The sequence below is a fragment of the Symphalangus syndactylus genome, chromosome 13 (assembly GCF_028878055.3).
Source record: "Symphalangus syndactylus isolate Jambi chromosome 13, NHGRI_mSymSyn1-v2.1_pri, whole genome shotgun sequence".
In the NCBI taxonomy this organism is placed as follows: Eukaryota; Metazoa; Chordata; class Mammalia; order Primates; family Hylobatidae; genus Symphalangus; species Symphalangus syndactylus.
In genome coordinates, this window is record NC_072435.2 from 28,350,524 (window position 1) to 28,360,299 (window position 9,776).

The 9,776-nt window shown below is 58.5% G+C and overlaps 1 protein-coding gene across 6 annotated transcripts; it reads left to right on the forward strand.

The window, feature by feature from the left end:
- Positions 1-153: 153 nt before the first annotated feature.
- Positions 154-8,779, forward strand: AKT1S1 (AKT1 substrate 1). Of its 6 annotated transcripts, none has more exons than XM_055238434.2 (5): positions 154-949; positions 4,523-4,908; positions 5,932-6,009; positions 6,105-6,274; positions 7,760-8,779. In XM_055238434.2, exons 1-5 carry the CDS (start codon positions 897-899, stop codon positions 7,901-7,903), a joined length of 831 nt encoding a protein of 276 aa, XP_055094409.1. In that variant the 5' UTR covers positions 154-896; the 3' UTR covers positions 7,904-8,779. The 6 variants fall into 6 exon arrangements, with proteins under 6 accessions (XP_055094409.1, XP_055094413.1, XP_063471043.1 ...); XM_055238438.2 differs by having other exon boundaries at positions 196-299; XM_063614973.1 differs by having other exon boundaries at positions 397-511.
- The last annotated feature ends 997 nt before the right edge of the window (positions 8,780-9,776 follow it).

The window sequence follows — 9,776 nt, forward strand, 5'->3', positions numbered from 1 at the left end:
CACGTGGCGCAGACGCCGAAGGTGGAGCCGGCTACGGAGAGTGCGCAGGCGCAGTGTTCTCCCTCTCGCCACGAAGTAAACAAGTGGGAGGGTCTGAGAGCTGCACCACCTGGGGCAAGCACGCCTCGAAACGCCCACTTCCTTCTCCATATTGTACACTGGAATTGAAGCCAAGAAGGTACCATTTTGCTCGAGGGCATGGCCTAAGCCGGTCAGCCAAGGCCATGTTAATACGGGGCTGTCCCATCTCTCTGCGGGGCGCGACAGCTGGAAGAGCCGAACGGATAAGAGAAGAGGAGGTGAGAGGAGCTGTACACCACAAGAGGCACTGAGGGACTCGGGATAACGGGATGAAGCCGTCAGTGCCCCCAGAAACGAAGCGGCCCCAGACGAATTTCTGAGTCACCGTCGCGAGAAAGTGGGCTGAGCCGCCATTTTGAAGCCTGGCAAACCGAAGCAAGAAATGCTGCCGTGTTGGATCTTTGCCAGCCATCGTGCTGAATAGGAGCAGGTTGGAGGGAGGGAGAGCCAATATACACTATGGGCTGATTAAGCCCGGTTGGCTGCCATGTTGTTAACGAGCATCGATTTCCTCTACTTTTCTCGAAGAAGTTTATTGTGGGTCAGGGACGTCAGGTCGCTTGCCTTCGTTTACTGTGGTCATGAGCATATGAGGACAGCCATTATTGTTGGGGGCAAATGGAAATGCTCTAGGCGGGAAAGCTGAAGCGTTTCTTTCGCCATTTTTCTTATGGGCACGCTGTTGTCACCGTTGTCCACTGGTTCGGATGAAGCCCCTGTGGCCGCCATCTTGATCTCGGGCGGCCCCGATAAGGGAGGCGGAGTGTGCGGAGAGGAGGCGGGGCAACTGCGCGGACGTGACGCAAGGCGCCGCCATGTCTTTTGAGGGCGGCGACGGCGCCGGGCCGGCCATGCTGGCTACGGGCACGTGAGTGGAGGCGGCGTTGTGAACCGCGGTGTGGGGAGGATTTGGCCGTCCTGAGGCAGCGGGGCACTGGGAGGGCGAGCGGCTCACGGGAGGGGTATGGCCTGCACAGATCAAAGGGCAGGGATCCGCCAGCGACCCTTTCCTGAGCGCTGGAAGGGGGTCTCCCGTGGGAATCGTCCTGTCAGAACTGAGGCAAATCCTAGACAGCCTCACCTTGCGGTGTCCAGAGCGCCTGGGATCTCTACCTGGGCCATAGACCACGTCCACGGGGTCGGGGGATGGCTCGGGGGGCCTCGGGGCGCCCCTCACCCGTCCAAAGGCGGGACTTCCGGTCCTGGCCTCCTCCTGGGCGGGATTTCCTGTTTCCTTCCTAGACCAGTGGGCCCTCCCTGGACTCCGGGCGAGGTTAGGAGGTCTCGGGGCAGCTGAGCGTGGCCCCAGGCACTCACCCCACCCATGGCTACCGCGTTCATGCTCGGGTTCCTCACATCTTGGGGTGTGGGGTACTAAAATTTCTATAGGAGGGGTAGTTCCACCCCTCTCCTCCTTAGCTCTCTTCTCCCTGCATCCAAAGAGGACAGCCACATCGTGCTCCCCCTCCTGTGGGGAACACGTCTCGCTTTCCTCTCATCTCTCCCTGATCTTAAATGAAACTCGTCCATCGGGACGGGTTCTTCCTCCATCTCTCAGCTCCTTGGAGGAAACAGGACCTCCTCTAGAAGCTGAAGGGTAAGGAGGACCCCCAGGTCTTGGCTACTCTCCTGTTGGGTAACATTACAGGGTGCTCCTGGACCTGGGCAAAGAGGCCTGTGGAAGTCGCCCTGTCCTTTTTGCTCATGTCTCCTGAGTTGGGGGAACCCTCACAACCCACTCACCCTATTTCACTCTCTTCAATCCCGTGGCTACTCCAAGATTGAGTACAGGGAGAGTTCATCCTGACGTTCTCTTCCGGGACCTCCGCTCCCCCTCTTCTCCGCGTGTCATTAGGGGCTGGGGGCCCGTGGAAGTGAGAGCCCCAGGCCTAGCACGGCCAGGCAGTTGACTTTGGACCAGCCACTTCTTGCTTAGAGCCTCAGTTTCCTCCTTCATCAGCTGGGAAGGACATGAGGGGTGTGTTTGAGACACTGGGTACTCGCCCAGTTCAGTGGGGTTTTGGGGCTGGGCAGTCAGCAGTTTCAGCCTCACTTGTGCCCTGTGTAGCTGTGTGCTTTTTTGCCAGTGTCCTAAGCTCTCTGAGCCTCACTTTTCCATCTGGATTAGAATATCTGCTCTCCTAAAGGCAGGCAGGATGGCGGTCAGGATTTAGAACAGGCCCCGGATCTAGACTTTCTGAGTCCGGGTCCCAGCCCTGCCTCTTCCAGTTGTGGGACCCTTCAAGATGCTGACTGCCCCTGGGCCTGAGTTTGCAACTGTAAAATGGGGTGAACTGTAACTAAAGCTCTTGCCTCATAGCGTAGGTGAAAGGGTGGGATGAGAAGGTTGATCCCATCTTGGGTCCTTGCGTGGCTTCTGGGAAGTGGTGGATAAACCTCTTCCTTCCCTCGGGGCTTTGAACTCCCTGAGTGAGTCAGATAAGAGGTGAGATGCCAGGTGTGGAATCCCAGCACTGAATAGGTGCTCAGCAAACACCGACATCTATAATCGTGAGTCCTAAAAGGCCTGCAGATTTCATTGAGACTCCAGACTCCCTGCTCCCTTCACCCTGGTAGGCTGGACCACAGCTGTGCCTGAATCCGTGCAGTGGTGGTGTGCTCACTGCTTCCCGGAAGAGCCTCTTCCGCAGCCCAGCAGCTCTGGCTCAACCACGCTGGTTATTGGGGAACAAAATGAGGCACAGAGAGGGCCAGTGAGCCGTCTAAGGTCACACAGCAGGTTTGAGACAGAGTCAGGGCAAGGACCCAGCCCCCCTGTCCTCGCTCTTCTCCCCCGGTAAGGAGATGCACCCTGCATTGTCTGCTTAGGGCCGACCTGTCCTGCAAACACAAATTCCTGACCTTGGGAGAATTCACAGTCTGATGCAGGAGGCAGCCAGGGTACAGCTCTCACAAGCTCAGGTGACATGAGTGCTCATGGAGGAAGCCCAGGGCATCGGATGGGCTCCTGAAGTCATCTGATGCATGCTGGGGGATCAGGGGCGACAGAGGACTTGCCAGAACAGTCTTGTAGGAAAAGCCGCATGGATTTCCCGGCACAGAGAGCAGCGCCAGCACCATTTCTTGCCTTTGTGCAGCCCCGACTCTCTGAGGCCTCAGTCATGGAACCAGCCAGTTCCCTCCGGAAGGAAGTGTGCTGGGAAGGTGGCCACTCAGACAGTGTGGGACCCCCCCAGGGAGGGGACTGGCTGGATCTAGGGGTGAGGGAAAGTTTCTTCCACCCTAGGATGAGTGAAAGGTTGGTGGGGAATGGAGCACAAGTCATCCAGGTCAGGGACCACGTTTTCTGAAGGCCTCGGGCCTCAGAGGCTCTGGAAGGCCGTGGAGGGAGGATGGCCCAGGAGCTGGGGATGGCCAGAACACGCAGAGCCTCCAGGGCCTGTCCTGAGGACTATGGCGAGGAGTAGCATCAGCTCCGGGTACAGAAGGAACCCCCTGGGCCTTGTGCAGGACTCTCTCTTTTTTTTTTTTTTTTTTTTTTTTTTTTGAGACGGAGTCTCGCTCTGTCGCCCAGGCTGGAGTGCAGTGGCGCAATCTCGGCTCACTGCAAGCTCCGCCTCCCGGGTTCACACCATTCTCCTGCCTCAGCCTCTCCGAGTAGCTGGGACTACAGGCGCCCGCCACCACGCCCGGCTAATTTTTTTGTATTTTTAGTAGAGACAGGGTTTCACCGTGGTCTCAATCTCCTGACCTCGTGATCCGCCCGCCTCGGCCTCCCAAAGTGCTAAGATTACAAGCGTGAGCTACTGCGCCCGGCCGTGCAGGACACTCTCGACAGGACGGCTGGGCGATGGCGCAGGGTGGCATCATCCATCAGATTCAATGCAAGCCCCACGTGGAATTCTAAATTTTCTAGACACCATGTTAAAAGAGTAAAAAAAGCAGATTATTCTTTTTTTTTTTTTTAAATAGAGATGGGGTCTCAACATGTTGCCCGGGCTGGCTTCGAACTCCTGGGCTCGGTGATTCGCCTGCCTCGGCCTCCCAAAGTGCTGGGGTTGCAGGCCTGAGCCACTGTGCCTGGCTCGTTCTGCTTTATTGTACTCAGTCTTCAGAACCCAGTGCAGGTTTTACTGTTAGAGGCCTCTCTGCTGGGACTCCCTGCCTTTCCAGTACTCCCTGCTCACATGTGGCTGGCGGCTCCCACAGAGGCCAGGGCAGGGCCAAAAGGGAAGGAATACAGTGACGTGGGGCAAGAGGAATGGGCTGGGGTAGAGGACGTCGCCAGGGTCTGGGCCTGCGAGGGCTGGATGGTGAGAATCCTGGGGAGTAGCAGGTTTGGGGAGGACACACAGCACCGCTGGGACACGGTGGGTGGAGGGGGGTGAGTGCCATCCAGGGGACGGGCAGACACCCTGAGTGGGTGGTGATGATGTAGGCAGCCAAGCCTCAGCCCCCTCTGTCCTGCTCTGGCCCGCAGGGCGCGGATGGCGTCGGGGCGCCCCGAGGAGCTGTGGGAGGCCGTGGTGGGGGCCGCTGAGCGCTTCCGGGCCCGGACTGGCACGGAGCTGGTGCTGCTGACCGCGGCCCCGCCGCCACCACCCCGCCCGGGCCCCTGTGCCTATGCTGCCCATGGTCGAGGAGCCCTGGCGGAGGCAGCGCGCCGCTGCCTGCACGACATCGCACTGGCCCACAGGGCTGCCACTGCTGCTCGGCCTCCTGCGCCCCCACCAGCACCACAGCCACCCAGTCCCACACCCAGCCCACCCCGGCCCACCCTGGCCAGAGAGGACAACGAGGAGGACGAGGATGAGCCCACAGAGACAGAGGCCTCCGGGGAGCAGCTGGGCATCAGTGATAATGGAGGTGAGAGGGCGGGGGCAGGGCGGGGGCGGCCCAGCGCTCAAGGTGCCCGCAGGAGGCTTTGTGGTGGGGGGCCTGCTTAGCCCAGAGTACTTCTACAGAAGTGCAGTCTCAGGACCCCAGAGCCAGACAGGCTTGCCCGGGGCTTGCTGTGTGATCTAAAGCCAGTCCCTTCCCTGCTCTGAGCCTTACTGGTCCTGGGGCCAGCTCTGTGCTGGGAGTGGTGGGCACAGGGACACAGAGCAGGCTCGGGCTTTCTTCTCAAGGGGCTCCCGGTCTAGCCAAGGAATTGGAGTCCCAGTGGGGGTCGAGAGGCTCTGGAGCAGGTCACGGGTAGAACCAGAGTCATTTCCACAATGCCTGGGAGGCCAAGTAGGAGTAAAGAGTTGTTTGGGATGCAGCCAAGGTCTGAGGAAGCCAGGGAGGGAGCAACCAGCTGTTTTGGGGGGAATTTGGGGGTTGGGCACTTCCTGGAGGCTGGACTGTAACACTAGGGCTTTGCGGAGTTAGTAGGAATTTGATCAGTAACTAGGAGGTCCTTGTTTGTTGTTATTACCAATGGCCAGCCTCCTCACCGTTGCTGTAGAAAACCCACATAGGGTGAAGGGCAGGCATCCTGAGTTCAAATCCTGGTGGTGTCCCTTAGTGGCCATGGGACCTCGGGCAAGTGACTTAACCTCTCTGGGCCTCCAGGTCTCCATTTGTGAAACAGAGGTCATAGTCATCCCATATTTCTCTCAGGCTGTATTTTGAGTCACATTCTCCCGAACAGATCATAGAGGTTTCATGTTAGCAGCCTGTTGTGTGCAGCTGAGAAGGTGGCAGATCCATAGAAACTGGGTTTGTTTTTGCCGATGACCAGGCAGGCTGCCAGAGGAAGTTGTTTTTGAGGGGAAGGAAATGGGTCTCAGAAGCCTCAGGGAGGTGGAGGTGGTGGCTGTGGCAGTGGCTGTGGCTGAGGAGGAGGGCACATGGAGCATGGCTAGGTGCTGCCTGGCCCGGGCCTCTAACTCACACCATCCACAGGGCTCTTCGTGATGGATGAGGACGCCACCCTCCAGGACCTTCCCCCCTTCTGTGAGTCGGACCCCGAGAGTACAGACGGTGAGTGTCCCAGGCTGTTCCCCTCCCTACCTGGGGGCGGGCAGGCGGCCGGCACAAAGGCAGGGACAGAAGCTGAAATCCACCCCCTCTTTCAGATGGCAGCCTGAGCGAGGAGACCCCCGCCGGCCCCCTCACCTGCTCAGTGCCCCCAGCCTCAGCCCTACCCACACAGCAGTACGCCAAGTCCCTGCCTGTGTCTGTGCCCGTCTGGGGCTTCAAGGAGAAGAGGACAGAGGCGCGGTCATCAGATGAGGAGAATGGGCCGGTGAGGGGCAAATGTGGGGAGGTAGGGAGAGCAGCTGGAAGGGCTTTGAGCTGCCTCCTCCAGGAAGCCCTCCAGCATGGATGCTGCTTTCCACCCATAAGCTAACTGAATCTTCCCCTCAACCTCAAGAGACGAGTTCTTGGACCCCAGCCTTGTAGTTTTAACAATTGCAGCCTTACCATGTGTCCTAGTGCCTTATAGAGAAGGCCTCTCCTTTCCAGGAGCGTCTCTGTTTATAGAACACCTGCTCTGGGCAAGGCACAGGTATTTTGGCATGCCCTCCAGTGGAGAAACTGAGGCTTGGAGGGTTCAGATCACCTCCCATCCCCACCCTGCACATTCCTGGCCCTTTGCAGAATTTGTCCCACCCCCGGTCCCCTGTTCATCCCTTGTAGCAACCCCTGTTTGAAGCTCCTGGGCTCGGCTGTGCTGGCCTGGGTGGGTCCTCCTCACCCTTCACTGAGCCTCCCTGAAGCAGAGGGGAAACTGAGGCACTGAGGGGACATGTGACTTCCCTGAGAGGCAGAGCTGGGACTGGAACCCAGGTGTGTTTCAGGAAGGAGCTGTGGGTTTTGAGGGAGGAGACCTGGATCCCCACAGTCCCCCTTCTCAAGCCTCAGTGTCCTCATGTGCAAACCAGCAGTCACAGTGGTGACCTTTTCCGTGCATCCTCCCTCAATGAGGCAGTGAGCGCTGAAGACCAGGAACGGCCCGGTGCAGGCAGGGTCCACCTGCTGCTGCTGTCTCTGCTTGCGACTCATGGCAACACAGTTAATTGAACGCTGTGGCCTCCTGAGTGCTGTGCCCAGGGGCTGGTCTCCCACTGGGCTCAGGTCCAGTTCCTGATCTGGGTCTCCGGGTCCCATCCTGCGAGGGGACAGGCCCAGCTCAGGGTGACGGGGGCTGTAGTGCCGGAGCTGCAGGCAGAATGGTAGGACTGCTCCTTGGTGGGGGCCGACACAGGGAGGGATCTTTTCTGTAGTGCAGTGGCCACATGATAAAGCAGTAACAGCTGATTATCTCAGCCCTCACAGAGACCCTGTTATCTGCCCCATTTTTCAGAAGGGGAGACGTGAGGCCTAGGGAAGCAAAACCTCTTGCTCACAGTTTGTCAGCGGCAGAGGTCTGATTGGAACATGACTGAAACCCCAGCTCAGATCCTCAGAGATGAGACGGTGCACGCAGCCTTAATGGCTAGCAGACAACAGCACTTCCACCGTGTAGGAAGCAATGTCCTAGGCCAAGAAGGGGAGGGGGAGAGGGGCAGGAAGGCTTCGTGGAGGAGGTGTCTGAACTGGGTAGAAGGGTTCCTACGCGGAGCAAGACGGGGAAGGGCACTGCTGGCAGTGGGCATCGCAGGGCACAGGTGGCAGGGCGGGGACGTGTTAGGAGTGGGCTTGGAGCTAGGGTGCACCCCTGGACCGCGTGTGGGTGCAGGGGGAGTGCCCTGCCGGCGCTGACCTCGCCCTGTCGCCGTCTCCGCAGCCCTCTTCGCCCGACCTGGACCGCATCGCGGCGAGCATGCGCGCGCTGGTGTTGCGAGAGGCGGAGGACACCCAGGTTTTCGGGGACCTGCCACGGCCGCGGCTTAACACCAGCGACTTCCAGAAGCTGAAGCGGAAATATTGAGGCCCAGGGAGAGAGCGTCCCGGGCCGCGTCCGCCCCGTCCCACACTACGCCCCCGCCCCACTCCCGGGGCCCGCTAATCTGAGGCCGATCCGGGACCGGCCTCCTTGCGTCTCCCGTTCCCAGGATTAACCCGCCTCTGCCAATCCCCGCCGTCCTTCCAGCCCACGACCTCTCGCGCCGAGGAGCGGGATCTGTCCCGTTTCCCGATTGGGTCTGTTTCTCCGCCTAGCGACAGATTCCTTCTATTAAGGGATTGGCTCGCTGAGTTCTAAGCTCTAAATGGGTCAACTCCGTTGTTTTCTGCCTAGCGACAAGGGCTTTGCTCGCACGGCATTGGCTCCATCTCCTAGTTACTGGGCAGCTCTTTTTTTGATTGGCTCGAGTCCTGTAAAGGGCTTGACCAGTCTCCACATAGTCACCGTCCGCTTTTCCTGAGTTCTCCCTCCCAATTGGCTCCAGCTTCCTAGGGGCGTGGCCAAGCCCTCCTCTTCCCAGAATTGGCCTGGGGCCTTCAATTTACGTTCTTTACACTACGGGGGCTGGGGTCGTCTTTGCCCAAGCCCAAGACAACTTGTTCCCTGATCCCCTCAGGGATGGCCCTAAACTGTCCCTGCCTCTGGCACCCCCTTTCATTGGTTCCATCCGTCCCCACAACAGCCTGCCAATCGAAGCCCGTCCCTGCATCCAGGATGGTACCAGCTCCCGCCCCTCGCCCCCCACCTCCACAGGTGCCTTAAAGGGCCCTCGTCCACCCAAGGTGGGGGGCAGGGGCCCTCACTCTCCGGCCCTGGTGTGGGGGAGAGAGTGAGGGGTTGGGGGATCGGCAGTTGGGAAGGGCGCTCTGAGATTAAAGAGTTTTACCTCTGACTGATAAATGTGAAGTGTGTTGTGAGTGTTCATTCAACATTTTCTGAAACCGAATGGCAGCGTCTGATTATCAGTGAACAATTGGGGGTTGGAATTTCTGTACCCATTTTATTTATTTTTTTGAGACAGGGTCCCACTCTCGCCCAGGTTCAAGCGATTCTCCTGCCTCAACCTCCTGAGTAGCTGGGATTACACGCCAGTGCCGCCCGGGTAATTTTCGTATTTTCAGTAGAAACAGGGTTTCATCATGTTGGCCAGGATGGTCTCGAACTCCTGACCTCAAATGATCCACCCGCCTCGGCCTCCCAAAGTGCTGGGATTACAGGCGTGAGCCACCGCTCCTGGCTCTGTGCCCATTTTATAGATATGAAGACAGAGGTTCATGGGGTGGAGGAGAGCATCCCAGTCTTATGTGACCATGGAACCCCATCTTGAGTGGGTGAGTGTTGGAGCCAGAGCCCACATATTCACCAGCAAAGCCAGGAACTCCAGCCGGGAGTCTTCTATTATAAAAAGACTGGGGCAACTGGGCTTGGTGCCTCACGCCTATAAGCCCAACATGCTGGGAGGCCAAGGCGGGAGGATCACATGACACCAGGAGGTCGAGATCAGCCTGGGCAGCACAGTGAGACCCTTTCTCCAAAGGAAAAAAAAAATGGCTGGAGGTTAGAAAGCAGGTGGAACCTCGTCCGAAATTAGGACTAGGTAAACGTAATCCCACCAGACCACTACCGGAAGAATGCTAACACTAAATAAGACTTAAACAGGGATCCCAGCGCTTTGGGAGGCCGAGGTGGACGGATAACGAGATCAGGAGATCAAGACCATCCTGGCTAACACGGTGAAACCCCATCTCTACTAAAAATACAAAAAATTACCCGGGCGTAGTGGCGGGCGCCTGTAGTCCCAGCTACTCGGGAGGCTGAGGCAGGAGAATGGCGTGAACCCGGGAGGTGGAGCTTGCAGTGAGCCGAGATCGCGCCACTGCACTCCAGCCTGGGCGAC

What these genes read in the sequence shown, in the direction of transcription:
- AKT1S1 (XM_055238434.2), top strand. Translation starts at nt 897, where the DNA reads ATGTCTTTTGAGGGCGGCGACGGCGCCGGGCCGGCCATGCTGGCTACG. An exon ending in GGGCATCAGTGATAATGGAG is followed by an intron (nt 4,909 to 5,931) that starts GTGAGAGGGCGG and finishes CACCATCCACAG; the next exon opens with GGCTCTTCGTGATGGATGAG. An exon ending in GGACCCCGAGAGTACAGACG is followed by an intron (nt 6,010 to 6,104) that starts GTGAGTGTCCCA and finishes CCCCTCTTTCAG; the next exon opens with ATGGCAGCCTGAGCGAGGAG.